At 36.4% G+C, this 18,250-nt stretch overlaps 1 protein-coding gene across 3 annotated transcripts in view; it reads left to right on the top strand.

The window, feature by feature from the left end:
• CCDC66 (coiled-coil domain containing 66) overlaps positions 1–18,250 on the top strand; it is a 49,659-nt gene that overhangs the window by 21,089 nt on the left and 10,320 nt on the right. For all 3 annotated transcript variants that reach the window (XM_061197011.1, XM_061197013.1, XM_061197014.1), the window contains 6 exons: positions 6,612–6,743; positions 7,143–7,393; positions 7,606–7,690; positions 8,503–8,664; positions 10,181–10,325; positions 10,776–10,916. In XM_061197011.1, the coding sequence (XP_061052994.1) occupies positions 6,612–6,743; positions 7,143–7,393; positions 7,606–7,690; positions 8,503–8,664; positions 10,181–10,325; positions 10,776–10,916 (916 nt within the window). The remainder of the gene's footprint in view (positions 1–6,611; positions 6,744–7,142; positions 7,394–7,605; positions 7,691–8,502; positions 8,665–10,180; positions 10,326–10,775; positions 10,917–18,250) is intronic.

An 18,250-nucleotide genomic window follows, 5' to 3' on the forward strand; every position in this document is an offset into this window, starting at 1 on the left:
CTCCCCCTTCAGGGCTTTCTGACTCCATTTTAAATGAGGTTTCCTTTATTCTTTTTCACAGGTATAAAGGATAATCCATAAAACATTTCTATCCATGTCATGTACCAAAAAGAGCTCATTATAACATGGTTCAGAGTTCAGCAAGAATTTCTCTAGATTTATAGCACTTACGGGACAGGATTTTTTTTTTTTTAATAGCCGGTCACAACCCAGTAGAATAAAAATGGAATGCCTAGAACCTTTATATTCTATTTGTTGTCAGGTTACTTTAGAATTCTGAGAAGAGTGTTTGTGAATTATGAAGCCCTTTCCACAACAGAAATGGGTTGTGACTAAGTTATAAACTAGTACCAGTCCACTGATGCCCTAATTTCAGAAGAAAGAAATATAGTAGCTTGACCAAAATGAATCAGTCCTAGCTAAAGCTTCCCTTTCCCTCTCTATACTGGGCAGTCTTGGAATCAGAGGAACCCTATCTCAGTCCTCCAAAATTAAACTTTATGGAAGGAAATCCTCTTCCTATTCAAAACTGAGTGGGGGGGAATTCCCTGGCAGTCCAGTGGTTAGGACTCCGTGCTTCCACTGCACAGGTTTGATCCTTGGTCAGGGAACTAAGATCCCGCATGCTGCATGGCAGGGCCAAAAAAAGAAAAGAAAAAAAAGCAAACAACTGAGTGGGTCTCTTTGCCTTATCAGAAAGATTTAATAATTAAATAAAATAAGGAAATTGATTTGTTTGAGGGCCTGTTAGGATCCAAGAAGTGTACTAAGTACTTCATATACCTATGAATCCCCTTTTAGAATAAGAGGCAGAACTGACTAACAACTAAACAGGTGGGGGAGAACACTGAGAGTAAGTTGTGTACGCCAATTACCCATAACACTAAACCTAGATAAATCTCTCTTAAGTTAGGAAAAGAATAAAATAAACCTAAATTAGAAGAAATAGATCATGAAAATAAGGAATTTTCCCACCAGCTGTTGGTGGGAATGTAAATTAGTATAGCCATTATGGAAAACAGGATGGAGTTTCCTCTAAAAATTAAAAACAGAGCTACCATACAATCCAGCAGTTCTACTTCTGGGTATTCTTCCAAAGGAAAAAAAACACTAAATTGAAAAGATATATGCATCCCATGTTCATTGCAGTTTACAATAGGGGAGATACAGAAGCAACCTAAGGTCTATCGATAGATGAATGGATAAAGATGTGGTATATGCATATAATGGCATGTTGCTCAGCCATAAAAACAAATGAAACCTTGCTGTTTATAAAAACATGGACGGACCTAGAAGTCTGTCCACTTACTTCACTTATGCTAAGTGAAGTAAGTCAGAGAAAGACAAAGAATACTATATGATTTCACTTATATGTAGAATCTAGGAAACAAAACAAATGAACAGAACATAATGAAGCAAACAGACTCATAGATACAGAGAATAAACAAGTGGTTTTGCTAGACGGGAGGGGGGTGCGGGGATAAGTGAAATAGGTGAGAGAAACTAAGAGGTATGAGCTTGTAGTTAAAAAATATATGAGTCATGGAGATAAATGTACAGCATGGGGAATATAGTCAATAATACTGTAATAACTTTGTATGGTGACAGATGGTAACTAGACTTATTGTGATCATTTTGTAATGTATAGAAATATTGAATCACTATGTTGTGCACCTGGAACTAGCGTAGTGTTGCAGGTCAGTTTTACTTAAATTTAAAAATTAAAAAAAAAGGAAAGAAAGTAAGGGCACCAGTCGATGAAATGTATAATGAGTGAAAATGGCATTGCAGGTAGAGAGTGAATCATTAGTAAGTTAATATATTATGCCAATAATTATGAAAACTTAGATGAAGTGGGTAAATTACTGGAGAAGTTATAACTTACAGGAACTGACTTAAAAAGAAGTAAAAAGCTTGAATAATTATGTAACTGTTAAAGTAATTGTAGATCTGGGTAAAAAAAAACTTTCCCACAAGGAAAATAAATGCCCACATGGTTTTACTGACAATTTCTACCAAACTTTAAAGAAATAAATCCCAAATTTATTCAGATTTCCAGGCAGTAGAAATATGAAATGGCCCCCAATTCATTCTGCAAGCCCAGTATAAACTTGGTATTAAAGCCAGAAAAATAACAAAAAAGGAAAATTAGGTTTATTTCAATCATGAATATGCACACAAAAATTCTAAAAAATATATTAACAAGTAAAATTTGATAATGTGTAAAAAGGTAATATATCATGGTTCATAATGGGTTAAGGGAATTTTTAAAAATCCGCAAGTATAGTGTACCATTTTAACACAATAAAACAAAAAACATTTCAATAGATGCAGGAAAAGCATTTGATAAAACTCAAAGCCAGTTTGTTAAGGACAGTATTTCAGGCAATTAGACTAGAAGGAATTTCCAATTGAGTATTTAAAAAAAAAAACAAAACCCTATAGCAAACATCATACTAAATGAGAAATTTTAGTAGTATTCCCTTTAAAATTAAAAATTAAAAATTAAATAAGATGCCCATATTATTATTACTATTTGTTATTGGTAGTCCTAGCCAGTATAGCAAGACAAAAGTCTTAAGAACTGGAAAGGAAAAAGTAAAATTGTAGCAATTTGTCATTTATATAGAAAACCCAAAGAATCTATGGGCAAAATATTTTAGAAATTAAAAGTGAGAATTAATAATTTGCTAGGCCATAACGTCTCAACAAATTTCATAGGTTCAGATTACACAGAATATGTTATCTGATCACAGTGGAATTAAGCTAGATATCAGTAACAAATAACAAAATTTCCAAATGTTTGATATTTAAGCAATAGTCTTCTAAGTGAAAGAAAACTCAGAATTAGAAAGTGTTTTGAACCGAATGATGATGAAAATATTATATATGAGAACATATGAGCTTCCTGTGCTTAGAGGGAAGTTTATAGGCTTAAATGCATTTCTTGGAAGAGAAAGACTGAAAGCAAAACATAAATGATCTAAGTATTCATTTCAAGATGTTAGAGAAAGAATTGCAACAATTAAACCCAAAGGAAGTAGAAGGAAGGAAATAAGATCAGAATAGTTGGATACAAGCGGCCCTCTGTATCCGTGGGTGCCAGATCCATGGATTCAACCAATCTCGGACTGAAAATGTTTGGAAAAAACTTCCAGATGCCATGAGTTTTAATAAGATACTTAACACCTCTGTGCCTTAGTTCTCATTTCTATAAAAATGATGCCTACCCCATAATTTTATCGTGGAAATTAATGTACATAAAATGCCCAGCAGTGCTGTAACAGAATGTTGTCAGCCAATTCGTATTATTATTGTTATTATTGTGAGGGCTAAAAAAGATAACATACATAAAGTTCTTTATAAAAGCGTATAATAAAGTAATTATTTACTCAGTTTAAAAAAAAAAAAGGAAGAAAATATCAGGGAAAAAATATTCCAGAAAGTTTCAAAAAGCCAAACTTCAATTTGCTACACACTGGCCACTAGTTACGTAGCATACACATTCTGTTAGGTGTTGTAAGTAACCTAGAGTTGATTTTAAATACACATGAGGATGTGCATAGGTTACATGCAAATACTATACCATTTTATATAAGGGACTTGAGTATCTGCCAGTTTTGGTATCTTCAGGAGGTCCTGGAATCCAATACCCCACAGATAGCAAGGGACGATTGTGTTAGTAAAATTGGAAAATAAGGAAAAGACTGAACAGATATGGCTCCAAAGATATGGCCAATAAGCACGTGAAAACCAGGATTTTAGCCACGTGCACAACTGTGTAGTCCTGGTTCCAGAGATTTTAGTTACTTTCAAGTTCAAAGTACTCCAACCCACCCTCCAAAATGATTGTAGCTCTTAGTTGTGCTGCTCTTCCTCTTGGAAGATCTGGTTTTTTCTAGCCCAGTGTCCTGAAACCACCCACCACCCAGAAGAATGCCTTTTATGCCTACTGAGTGGACAAGATGAGTAGGTGGACAGACTGTCTAAAGTGAGGAGGCTCTTGGTGTCTGGACTTGGGAATCATGCACTGGCAAGCAGGACTATTCTGGACCATGGCAAAGTCACCACTGAGTGTTCTCCTTTCACAGACATGCATTTTTAGACTGCTTTAAGGGGAGAATTAAATGAAACAGAACTAAGCATGTCTAGGTGACCATTTGAAAAGCCTCTACTTTCAGTTCTGATACAGCAGCTGCCATTCATACAGCATTTATATTAGGAGTAAGACTAACACTTTCTAACATAGAAGAACTTGAAGGTAGCTAAAAATTTACATTAGGAACCTGTAACATTAGGAACTGTTTGTGGGGACGTGTGTATTGAGTACCTGTGAAAATGAGTTTTCACTCAAGGCTGTCACTTGAGAATAGGCTCAAAATAGGTGTTTAGAAAAGGAGCTTTTATGTAGGGGAAGGGACGTCTGAGGTCAATAATGTGAAAGAAAGTGAAAAAGTGAGTGAACCTAGAGAAAGAGGGTTCTTTCCTTAGCCATGTTGACGCATTAACAGAAGGGAGGTGCTAGATCATCATCAGAACACATTTGTTACACAGTGAGTCTTGCATTTTACACACATTTGCCTTACTCAGGTTTCAACTAAAATGAGCTCAGTAATCAAAAGGGAGTTTTCATTTACCTACCACCTCTCCCATCCCCCAGATCCTTATACTTTCATTCCTCTAACTGAATGCACGGCGGGGAAGACTTGTAAAAAAGAAAATAATAATTTAAAGAGTTTTCTAGTCGGTTGGAGAAGTGAAATGACTTATTCAGGTGGCAAGCAAGTAAGACAAGGATGTAAGACATCCTTGAGTAAGAAGTTGAAGACTGAATTGGAAGAATTGATTATTAAATTTTCCACAGGGTTGTAAATATAAGACATGTATATAAAACATTTGATGAGGATTTTAGGAATTTTCAAGGGTATTTTGACTTGTGTCTTATCCTTGAATAATTTGAAACCCCACCAAAATTTGAAACCAGATCTGGTTACATCAGACTTAAGAAACATTACAGAATTCTATGTTGATTCAATGCCATATTGTGAATTTGGTTTTTTTTCTTTTTTTGGCCATGCTGTGTGGCTTCTGGGATCTTAGTTCCCCATCCAGGGATTGAACCTGCTCCATTGGCAGTGAAAGCGTGGAGTCCTAACCACTGTACTGCCAGAGAATTCCCTGTGAATTTCTTATAAGGAGTTCAAAGGGTCCTTTTTTTTTTCTTTTTTCCCAGTTTGAACTCTAAAATAACATTTCTAAAAATAGAAGAACTGTTAAATCACTTACCTGAAGATAATGCTCCTTTTGAAGTGGTTCTTTTAGGCTTAAATAAATAGGGTTGGTTTTTATCTGTTTAAAAATGTGTGGGAGCACCTGAGATACTAAGATTTTTCCTTTTTGTGTAAGTATTTCCTTTGATCAGAGCAATTGGTTGAAAACTAATGAGCTTTGCCATTATATTATTCTGTCAAACTATTTTTAAAATTATGTCCTGTAGTTACATCATGTAACAAAGTGTTTTGTTGCTTAGCTCTTGCATTTTAGGACAGTTTGAGTGGAATATATGCTTTCCTTTTTGTTAAAGCATACTAAACTCTCATAAGTTAAAGGAACAATAAATTTTTATGCTACTGTTTTTATTTTTTATTTTTCTTAGAATTCAAGAACTTAATCTGGACACAATATATTTTTTCTTATTGAAATGTCATAGATCATGCTAGGGCTGTAGCAGCAGAAATGGGAAAAAAAGGTATCTAAAAGAGACATTATGATTCAGTAGAGAAAGCCTCTGGCTCTATTACATCCTCCTGGCTCTTGGTCCAAAAGCAGTGTTTTGTATTCTGAAGCCAAGTGTTAAACAGTATTCATCTATTTCAGGTTATCAGTGATTCCTTTCAAAGTAAATGAGACTATATTAGGATAGAAATTTGAAAATCTTATAATTGGTTTGGAGAAAATTTTCTATTTTTCATTAGAAAATTTCCTTTCTTTACACTTACTTAGTTATCTTATATCCTTCTGCTAGTATATGTTACAAATATGATTCTGAAAATTAGAATATATCTACTTAATTCTTGTATACTCGAATTTTTTTTAAAGTATTATTATTTATTTATACATTTATTTATTTATTTTTGACTGCGTTTGGTCTTTGTTGCGTGTGGGCTTTCTCTAGTTGTGGTGAGCGGGGGTGGGGCTACTCTTCGTTGCGGTGCATGGGCTTCTCATTGTGGTGGCTTTTCTTTGTTGCGGAGCATGGGCTCTAGGCACGCAGGCTTCAATAGTTGTGGCACGCGGGGGCTCAATAGTTGTGGCTCGCGAGCTGTAGAGTGCAGGCTCAGTAGTTGTGGCACATGGGCTTAGTTGCTCCGCGGCATGTGGGATCTTACTGGACCAGGGCTTGAACTTGGGTCCCCTGCATTGGCAGGCGGATTCTTAACCACTGTGCCACGAGGGAAGTCTCTCAAATTTTTTTGTTTAAAATTATTGCTTCTCTTAGAGATAAATACCTTACCATGTTAAATCTATATAAATTCTTTGGAAAGATTTGTAAATATAAAGTGGTTAGAAAAAGAGGTAAACTTTTGATGGTATTGATGACTGTTGTTTAGGAAGCAGTACTGATGGAGTGCCCTTTCAGTGCTGTGAAACAAGAACAGCAGAGAAAATGGATTGAAGAGTTGAACAAGCAAATAGAGGATGACCGGCAAAAAAAAGTAGAGGAAAAAATTATATCTTCAAAGGTAATTTATGAAGTTTTATCAGTATAAAGGGGAAAAAAATAATTTCAGAGTCACTAATCATAAACTTAAAAGTATCCTGAAACTATTTGACAAGACTATTCAAATTATTCCATATTTGCTTTTGTGAACCTTTCGTTGAATGAATTCAGTAAGTGTGATTTTGCATAGCTTCTTGTAACTAACTTTTTAGAAATTTCCTAATTCTTTGAATTTTTCATATTCTCCAAGCTTAGTTGTCTAAATGTATATGGAATCAATACAGGATACCGTTTTGTTAGTCTTTATGATGCTTGTTCTGCTGTGTGGTGACTTTTAGAAATCATGTTTATTTGTCATTTGGGATTTTAAACGTAAGAAGAGTTGGAAGAGTTCTTAGCAGTTCTTATTTGTCGTGATTAGGGTGAGGAACATGACAGATGGGCAATACATTTTGATTCATTCAAGAGCTGTCCTGGTTCTCAGTCTCAGCTGTCCTCTCGGTCAACGCAAACACAACCAGAGTACTTCTGTGTCTCTCCGGACGCTCAGGACCTGGCTGATATCAGCAGTCTCTATACACCTGCAGCGGGAAGCCAGGTTGAACCTTCAGAGGAGGAGCGTGTAGCAAGACCTGTTAGAGACGTGGCTGTGGAAAGCAGTAAGAAAAGGAAGTAAGTGCCTCCTTCAGCACCTGTTGGTGTTTAAGGAGGTCTGTGTGCCGCTTTAGGATTGTTGTTGTATTTGTATCTTAATTGGTTTCAGGTTTGGTGTTTTTCTTTACAGTAGAAATGACTAGTAGATACATTTCAAACAAAAATGACTTAGCACCTTGTTAAACCCACCTTTTGGGGGTTTTAAATAGCTAATGGATCTGTCTTGCCAGCTTTCTCCGTTCTATGACTGCTCTTTTGGACCCAGCTCAAATTGAGGAACGAGACAGGAGACGACAAAAACAGTTAGAACATCAGGTATGTTGTTCTTTGCCTTAATCATTAGTAGTCATGGCCTAGATACCTAAGTAAATGGAAATTAAAATTCCAGTATAAACTTACAGCACAGGCCCTGCACAGTCCTGTGATGAATCTAATCCCTACTCCAGCTGGCATTATATTAGAATTATACTTATGTTGAGAACCAGACAGTATCATGTAATACAGCCACCTGCCTTCCAAGGAAGAAGGTCTTTAATGTTTAGGTTGTGTATCTGAAATGACACTAAATCTTAAGTTGGTATTGGATATTTTTTTCTCCAATTCTCCTGAATTCTGTTCAGGATGAGAATTAGTTCTTTGAAAGGGAAATAGATACAAGGGATTGAAGTAGAATTATGATTAAGAAATCTAATGGATAATGTAAGAAAGGAAACTAAGATTAAAATTTTGTCCTAATTTTAGTCTAATACTAAAGGGACTTAAATGTCTAATAACTCGTCAAAACCTCTACTATATGAAGAATTTGGCTTAGTTATTATGGTTACTTGCAGTCGGTTAGGTGAACAGACATTTATAGAGCATCTGCTATTTTTACCAGGCACTATGCTAAGCACTGAGATTGTTTCTTCAGTTGTTTTTCTCTTAGTTCTTCTACGAGCCCTCCTGGGGTTAAAGAAAAAGCATGTAGAACTTGATGGGAGATGGGAAAAATACATTGGAAACCTGACATTTTAATTTAACTCATACGTATTACTCTCTATATATTGATAAACATTTTTGAAACACCAGTTGCTTTATGGATTTTTTAAAAATTTATGACAATAATTTATGTTACTGTTTATGACTAGAAAGCCATCACTGCTCAGGTAGAAGAGAAGCGGAAGAAGAAGCAGCTCGAGGAAGAGCAAAGAAAGAAGGAGGAACAAGAGGAGGAGCGTCGCTTAGCACGGGAACAAGAAGAGATGCAGAAACAGTATGAAGAAGATATACTTAAGCAAAAACAAAAGGAAGTAGGTATTTATATCCTAACTGTAACATTTTAGAGTAAAAATGGGTGTGTTGTTTTTTGGTTTTTTTTTTTAATTTGTTTTTGGCTGCGTTGGGTCTTTGTTGCTGTGCGTGGGCTTTCTCTAGTTGTGGCGAGCGGGGGGCTACTCTTTGTTGCGGTGTGTGGGCTTCTCATTGCTGTGACTTCTCTTGTTGCGGAGCACGGGCTCTAGGCGCACGGGCTTCAGTAGTTGCAGCACGCAGGCTCAGTAGTTGTGGCGCACAGGCTTAGTTGCTCCACGGCATGTGGGATCTTCCCGGACCAGGGATAGCACCTGTGTCCCCTGCATTGGCAGGCGGATTCTTAACCACTGTGCCACCAGGGAAGTCCCTGGGTGTGTTTTTAAAGAAAAAATAACCAGAACATTTGCATGTGTTTTGAAATTGTGAAACTGTATGCAGAAACATTAAAGCTTTGCATAAAGAAGGTTTTGAAAGTAGGAGGGAAGCTGGAGGTTTTATTGTTTCAAAAGATTGATTCACAAATGCTGTACTCCTTGGGTTTCTTCTCTCTGCTAAGAAGGAGGTCAGGATGAGTTATTACAGCATAAAACAAAAGTTTTCCATTTGCTTGATTTTTAAATGTTTTCTAAGCAATGATTACTATATTAATAAATTTCTAAATACGTTAAGAGAAATGATTGGCCTTTCTGTCTGTATCCACTTGTGAACAGGAGCATTTACTTGCAGAGTCATTGGCTGGGATTGATGATAGAGTTTGTTGCTGTGTTAGAGGATTCCTCTGTGCTAAGTAAGGGTCTATTAAAAAGAGTAGATGTCTGGTTGGCTAGGAGAACCCCTATATTAAGTGGTACAGACTGCATAGGTACGGTGATGTCAAGTGCCATGTTTGAGTGGACCTGACAAAGAGCAAGTTATACAATGACATTCGATTGCCAAAAGTTCATGAGGTCTACAGAGCAGACCATACAGCACTCTCCCTGGAGCTGGGAGGTGGCGCTGAGAGACTGCCTTTTCTTGCCGTTTCCCACTTGCAACCTTTGCTTCAGAATTAGCTGATGAAGGTACAAATGGTTTAGGTTCTGATTTCATTATGTTGAATAGGCTGAGCCAACTACACCTATGAAATAACTACATACATGAAAAAAAATCAAAGTGCCATTTGCTTGAATTGCAAAAAATGGCCGTAAATCTTGAGTATTACCTCTTATTATCTATTTTTTTATCTTAATAAAATTCAGGTGGAATTGACCATTGGTTTTAGAAGTTTTGAAAACTTTATAGAATGGGTAAAAGCATGTTTGTATTTGTGGTCTAATACAGCCGTAGAAAAAGATACTAAAATGTAATCTGCAAAAGGGAAGGAACTTTGTTCTCTTGGCTTCTCTACTCCCAGTATCTTGAATAGTGCCTGGTACATAGTAGGAGCTTAGAAAATATCTACTGAGAGAAAATATTCAAGTCTGTACATGTTTGATAATTGTATTTAATTAACTTTGTGCACTTCAATATTGATAGGAAATCATGACTCTTAAGACAATTGAGCTGTTCCAGACGATGCAGAGAGCGCAGGAGCTGGCACAGAGACTGAAACAAGAACAGAGAATCCGAGAATTGGCTCAAAAGGGACATGACACTTCTAGATTGATTAAAAATCTTGGCAGTAAGCACTGGACTAGAATTTTATTTATAATATTTCTTGAAAATTTTAAATAATTACCTATTTTTAATACCTTTAAACACCTGTTAACTAAATATTTTTTGAGGAATTTCAGACTTTGAACTAATGTAAATTTATAATGCTTACTTGGGAAATTGCCTTAAGAATAGAACTAAATAATGTATAATTTTCAGTATCTTTTCACATTTTCTTATATTTTCCTCACAATAGGTAAAATGTATACTTTTGTACCCATTTTTACAGAGGTATCCATTAAGTGATCTCCCTAAATTCAGTACAGGATAAGAATGCTGATAGCTTTCTGTAAGAAACTTTAGGCTAGCCCTTCTAAATTTTTATTGCAGTGTTTACATTGCTTGATTAAACTAAGAGTCTTGTGTGTATTTAGTTGCTGCTATGTCATTTTCTCACATAACTTATTTCTCTTGCCAGTTGATACAATACAAGTGGAATATAATGCATCTACTGACAACATTGCAAATTCAAGACATGGCTTGGATAAAATCAGTGGTAAAATGAATACATATATCAGCTCTACAGCCTCTCCCAGGAAGGACACTGGTGTGCAAACGGGTATTGTTGTATAAATTGTGATTTGGCTTAAAATTTACTTAAAATTTAAGTCACAATTAGAATTAAGTTAAATTAATTTAAAGTTTAAAGGAATTTGAGGTTTTCAGTAAGAGTTAGGAAATAAAGGTATTTCTTGGTTTTTAATTTCTCTATAGCAGCTTTATTAAGATATAATTTACATAGCATAAAATTTACCCTTTTAAAGGGTACAATTCAGTGTTTTTTTAAAGAGCACAATTCAGTTTTTATATTCATAGTTGTGCAACCATCACCGTAATTAATTTTAGAACATTTTTATCTCTCCAAAAAGAAACCCTGTACCCATCGACAATCATTCTCCATTTCCTCTCTCCCCTCTATTCTTGGGCAACCACCAGTCTACTTTCTGTCTCTCTAGATTTGTCTGTTCTGGACATTTCATATAATTGGAATCATATCATATGTGGTCTTCTCTGTCTGGATTCTTTCACTTAGTATGTTTTAAGTTTCATCCATATTGTAGCGTGTAACAGTAAGTACTTCATTCCTTTTTATCACTGAATAATATTCCATTTTATGGATATACCACCATATTTTGTTTATTCCTTCATCAGTTGAGGACATTTGGGTTAATTCTACTTTTTGGCTGTTGGAAATATGCTGCTGTGAACATTCATGTGCAAATTTTTGTGTAGACATAAATTTTCAGTCTCTTGGGGGAAAAGAGTAGCATTACTGAGTCGTATAGTAACTGTATGTTTAGAATATTGAGGAACTACTAAATTGTGTTCCACAGCAGCTGTACCATTTTACATTCTCACCAGAAATGTATGAAGATTCCAATTTCTTTACATCCTTGCCCATACTTACTATTCTCATGGTTGTAAAGTGCTCTCTCATTATGATTGCTGATGTTGAGCATCTTTTCATGTGCTTGTTTTAAATTTTTACATAACTAATTAGGTAATATCCATGTTGGGTATCATTATCATAGGGCTCCATGCTTACTATGAATCCTTTCAGCCCTCCACCCATGTGTCTAGGAAATATTTTTTCTTTTTTTAAATAACTTCCAATAAATCTTTTCTTTTTTTTTGTAAAATTGAGATATAATTGACACATAACATTAGTTTCAGGTGTATAACATAATGTTTGATATCTGTATATATTGTAAAATAATCACAATAATAAGTCTAGTTAACATTCATTACCATACAGAGTTACAGTTTTTTTTCTTGTGATGAGAACTTTGAAGATTTACTCTCTTAGCAACTTTCAAACATACAGTACAATATTATTAACTATAGCCAACATTCTGTACATTACATCCCCAGACTTACTTATTTTGTAACTGGAAGGTTGTACATTTTGCTCAGGTCCCAACCACCCTCTCTGGCAGCACCAATCTGTTCTCTGTATCTATGAGTTTTTTTTTTCCACCCAGATTCCACGTATACCTGAGGATCATATGATATTTGTCTGTCTTTTTGACTTATTTTACTTAGCATAATGTCCTTCAGGTTGATTCATTTTGTTGGAAATGGCAAAATTTCATTCTTTTTTATGGCTAATATTCCATTTTGTATATATACGTGTGTGTGTGTGTGTGTGTGTGTACGTGTACACACAGTACATTTTCTTCATCTATCAGTAAACACTTAGGTTGCTTCCATTTGTTGGCTATTGTAAATAATACTGCAGTGAACAAAGGAATGCATATATTTCTTTGAGTTAGTCTTTTTATTTCCTTCAGATAAGTACCCAGAAGTGGGATTGCTGGATCACGTGGTTCTATTTTTAATTTTTAAGGAACCTCCAATACTGTTTTGCGTAGTGACTGCACCAGTTTACATTCGCACCAACAGTGCACAAGGGTTCCCTTTTCTCCACTTCTTCACCAGCTCTTATTTCTTGTCTTTTTGATAATCGCCATTCTGACAGGTGTGAGGTGGTATTTCATTGTGATTTTGATTTGCATTTTCCTGATGATCAGGGATATTGAGCATCTTTTCACATATCCCTGTTGGCCATCTAGATGTTGTCTTTGGAAAAATGTCTATTCAGATATTCTGCCCATTTTTTAATTGGATTTTTTTTTGCTGTTGCATTGTATGACTTCTTAATACATGATACATGATTTGCAAATATTTTCTCCCATTCAGCCTTTTCATCTTGTTGATGGTTTCCTTTGCTGTACAGGACCTTTTTAGTTTGATGGAGTCTCAGTTGTTTATTTTTGCTAACGCTACCTTTGCTTTTCATGTCAAATCCAAAAAATCACTGCCAAGACCGGTGTCAGAGAAGTTACTGCCTATGTTTTCCTCTAGAAGTTTTATGATTTCAGGTCTTACATTTAAGTCTTTAATCTGTTTTTAATTCATTTTTGTGTAAGATGTAAGATAGTGGTCAAGTTTCATTCCTGTGCATGTGGCTGTCCATTTTTTCCAATGCCATTTATTGAAGAAACTGTTGTTTCTCTTTGGCTCTTTTGTTGTAAAATCATTGACAATATATGCATGGGTTTATGTCTGGGCTCTCTATTCTTTTCACTGATCTATGTGTCTGTCTTCATGCCAGTACCATACTGTTTTGATTACTACAGCTTTGTATTACAGTCTGAAATCAGGGAGCATGATGCCTCCAGCTTTGTTCTTCTTTCTCAGGGTTGCTTTAGCTATTCAGGGTCTTTTGTGGTTCCATACAAATTTTAGGATTGTTTGTTCTGTTTCTGTGAAAAATATCATTGGAATTTTGATAGGGATTATATGGAATCTGTAGATTGCTTTGGGTAGCATGGTCGTTTTAACAATATTAATTCTTCCAGTCCATGAGCTTGGAATATGTTTCTATTTATTTGAGTCGTCTTCAGTTTCTTTCATTAATGTCTTATAGTTTTCAGTGTACAGGTCTTTCACCTCCATGGTTAAATTTATTCCTAGGTATTTTATTCTTTTTTATGCACTTATAATTGGGATTGTTGCAGTTGTAAATGGGCTTGTGTTCTTAATTTCTCATTCTGACAGTTCATTATTAGTGTATAGAAATGCAACAGATTTTTGTATGTTGATTTTGTATCCTGCAAGTGTACTGAATTCATTTGTTATTTCTAACAGGGTTTTTTTTGGTGGAGGCTTTAGAGTTTTCTGTATACGATATGTCACCTGCAAATAGTGACAGTTTTACTTTTCCCTTACAAATTTGGATGCCTTTTCTTTCATTTTCCTCCCTAATTGCTCTCACTAGGACTTCCAATACTGTGTTGAATAAAACCAGTGAGAGTGGGCATCCTTGTCTTGTTCCTGGTCTTTGAAAAAGTTTTCAGCTTTTCATCATCGAGCATGATGTTAGCTGTGGGTTTGACTTATATGGCCTTTATTATGTTGAAATACTTTCCCTCTGTACCCACTTTGTTGAGAGTTTTTATCATAAACCATTGTTGAATTTTGGCACATGCTTTTTCTGCATCTGTTGAGATGATTATATGATCTTTATCCTTCACTTTGTTAATGTGGTATATTGATTCTGTTGCTTTTGGATAGAACGTTCTGTATATACCTGTGAAGTCCTTCTGATTTAATGTATCATAAAAGGCTATTTGCTTATTGATTTTCTTTCCAGATGATCTATCCATTGATGTGAGTGGGGTATTAAAGTCTCCTACTATTACTGTATTGCCATCTATTTCTCCCTTTAGGTCTGTTAACATTTGCTTTATGTATTTCGGTGCTCCCATGTTAGGTCCATAAATACTTACAAATGTTATATTTTCTGGTGGATTGACCTCTTTAAATGCCCTCCTTTGTCTCTTGTTACAGACTTTGTTTTAAAGTCTATTTTGTCTGATATAAATATAGCTATTCCCACTTTATTTCGGTTTTCAGTTGTATGGAATATCTTTTCCCTTCTCTTCATTTTCAGTCTGTGGTTTGTCCTTGTATCTGATGTGAGTTTCTTGTAGGCAGCATATAAGATAAGTATCCATTTAGCCATTCTTTCTCTTTTGATTGGAGAATTGAGTCCATTCACATTTAAAGTAATTAAGGATAGGAATGTATATATTGTGCTTTTGTTAATTGTTTTCTGGTTGTTTTGTAGTTCCTCTTTGTCCCTTCTTCTCTTCCTTGGTGTTTTGATGACTTTCTTTAGTAGTATGCTTAGATACCTTTCTCTTTATCTTTTGTGTATCTACTATAGGTTTATGCTTTGTGGTTATCATGAGGCTTACGTATACCAACTTTATAACAACTTAAGTTTGAATGCAATCTAAAGCTCTACATTTTTACTCTTCCCCTTCATGTTTTATGTTTTTGATGTCACATTTTATATCTTTTTTTACTTTGTGTGTCCCTTAACTATTTATTGTATTTATTTTTACTGCTTTTGTCTTTGAACCTTCATACTAGCTTTATGAGTGATTTATGAGATTTATGAGTGAATAATCCACTGCCTTTAATATTAACCTTTACAGTGAGATTTATACTTGTATATGTTTTTCTGTTGCTAATTATAGCACCCTTTCTTTTCAGCTTAAAGAAGTTCCTTTATAAAACCAGTTTAGTGGTGATGAACTCCTTTAGCTTTTGCTTATCTGGGAAAACACTCTTTCTCCTTCAATTCTGAATGATAACTTTGCTCGATAGAGTATTCTTGATGGAAGTTTTTTTCTTTAAACACTTCGAATAGTTTATGCCACTGCCTCTGGCTTGCAGAGTTTCTGCTGAAAAATCTCATAGTCTTATGAGGGTTCCTTTGTACATAACAAGTTGTTTTTCTCTTGCAGCTCTTAAGTTTGTCTCCTTGTCTTTAACTTTTTTGACATTTTCATTATACTGTGCCTTGGTATGTGGGTCCATTGGGTTCATCTTGTTTAGTGTTCTCTGGGTTTCCACAGAGCTTTCTTCCCCAAGGTGAGGGAAGTCTTAAGCCATTATTTCTTCAGATAAGTTTTCTGTCCCTTTTCTGTCTCCTTCTGGGCCCCCTGTAATGCAAATGTTAGTTCACTTGATGTTGTCTCATGAATCCCTTAAGCTGTCTTCACTTTTGTAATTCTTTTTTCTCTTTGCCACTCTGATTAGATGAATTCCGCTGCCCTGTCGTCAGGTTCATGAACTTTTCTTCTGCCTCTATTAGTCTGATGTTGGACCCCTCTATTTTTCAGTTTAGTTATTGTATTCTTCAGCTCTGTGGCTTCTATTTGGTACTTTATTATATTTTATCTCTTTTGAAGTTCTCACTGTGTTTATCCATCGCTTTCTTGAATTTGGTGAGCATCTTTAGGATCATTACTTACTTTGAACTCTTTATCAGGTAGATTACTTATCACTTTTTCATTAAGGTTCTTCTATTCTTTCATTTGGAACATGTTCTTCCTTTGTTTCTTCATTTTTCTTGACTCTCTTTGTTGGTTTCTTTGCATTAAATGAACAGTCACCTCTTCCAGTCTTGAAGGAGTGGCCTTGTGTAGGAAATGAACCTTATCATTCAATCTTACCCTAGCTTTTGGTTGTATCTCAAGCCTTTGTGATTGTCCGTGCAGCATATTCTGTTTTTAATAGCTCCCAGTGGTTGAGGAGGTGCCAGGACTCGTCAGTGTCCCAAATCTAAGCACCTAGATTCCGGCTGACTGGAAGCCAGACTTGCAGGCAGTCTTTTAAAGTATACAAGTATATACAGTCCTGTGGGACTGCAAGCATAAGCTCCACTGGCCATCAGAGCTAGGCGTTCTGGAGGTGTCTCCTGGATGGCAGTAGCAAAAACTGGGGCTCCAGACAAGTGTATAAGCTCTTTTCTGGGAGACGTCAGCAAGATGTAGTGAGGCAGAGGATAAGTGCAAAGATGGCGTCCAGCAGCCTCCGTCCCTGAGAGCACCTCAGTAGGCCTCTAGATGCATGCCAAACCTGAAGCCTGCCCCTCAGGCCAAAGCTCCAGGATAAGCAGGTAGACCTTTTTCATGGAAAGATAGGGTGTATGTGTTTCAGTTTCCTGTTTGTGTAGTGCCCTGGGGGTGGTAACATGCCAATAATTTTCAATTGTTATAGTCCCATGAGACCCTGGAACACAAGCCCCTCTGGTCACCAGAGCCAGGCAATCAAGAGACATCCCCCAGGCAGCAGCTGCAGAAACCAGGGCACAAGACGTAAAACCTGGGGCACCAGAGACAGGTAAGAGCTCCCCTCCAAGAGGTAATGGAGGACTAGAGCACAGCTGAGAGTATGAAGATGGTGCTTGACCTCTAAGGTGTCTGGAAAGGGTTACAGTCAGCCCTTAGATATGTGTTTAATTAGGAGCCTTCCCCTCAGGCTGTAGCTATGATAAGCTAATAGGCTTCTTTCACAGAGAGACTAAACTCCTGCATCTGTTTTCTCTTGCTGTGCCCTGGCAGTAGTAGCTGTTTAAGAACTCTTTCTCCATTGGTTACAGTCCTGTAAGCATAAGTGCTTGGCCACTAGAACCAGGTGATGTAGAAGTGTCCCCTGGTGGCAGCTGCAGTAATTGGGGCACCTTGCAAGGTTATAAGCTTTTTGGGAAATACTGGAAAGCTGGAGTAAGGCAGAGGAATAATGCAAAGATTGCATCTAATGGTCTCCATTCCCTGAGAGCTTGTCCATAGGCCCCTAGATGTGTACCAAACTAGAAGCCTACCCTTAAGGCCAAACCTTTTGGAGAAGCAAATAGGAATCTTTCTCAGAAAGACTGGGGTTTGTTTCAGCCTGCTGTCCATGCAGTGCCCTGGGGGTGATAATCTGCCAAGAACTGTTTCTCTGATTGTTACAGTTTCATGGGACCCAGGAATGTGACCCGCCCGTGCCCACCCCAACCCCTGCCTCCAGAGCCAGGCCATCAGGGGGCATCCACTGGGCAACAGCTGCAAAAACCAGGGCACCAGATGCATGTAAAAGTTCCCCTTCAGGAGATACTTGCACTCTGAAATGGGGTAAAGGGAGCGGGTGAAGATGGCTTGCACCAGCTATAGCAAGGCAGAGGGTGAGTGTGAAGATGGTACCTCCCCCCACCTTCCCCCCCGCCCGTTTGAAGCTGGGAGTGGGGAGTGTAACATCGGGGCAGGGGCAGCAAGTTGGTAATAAAAGGCTTAGTGTTTTTTAATTTTTTAAATTTTATTTATTTATATTTTTTTGAGTATAAACAGAACATTTATTAAAGTACTTCTTAAAATTACAGAGTGCTTAGAGAAAATTCTTACAGAAACATCTGTAAGGAAAATAGTTTTGGCTAGTATTCAAAATGGCAGTAGTTCTTAGTATGCATCTACCTGTACTTCTCCCACCTCATTTTTATTCATTCTTATACAATAAACACTTACAGTACAATGTAAGGTATTCCTTATTTCAAACTTA

Source organism: Eubalaena glacialis, chromosome 7 (assembly GCF_028564815.1).
Source record: "Eubalaena glacialis isolate mEubGla1 chromosome 7, mEubGla1.1.hap2.+ XY, whole genome shotgun sequence".
Taxonomy (NCBI): domain Eukaryota; kingdom Metazoa; phylum Chordata; class Mammalia; order Artiodactyla; family Balaenidae; genus Eubalaena; species Eubalaena glacialis.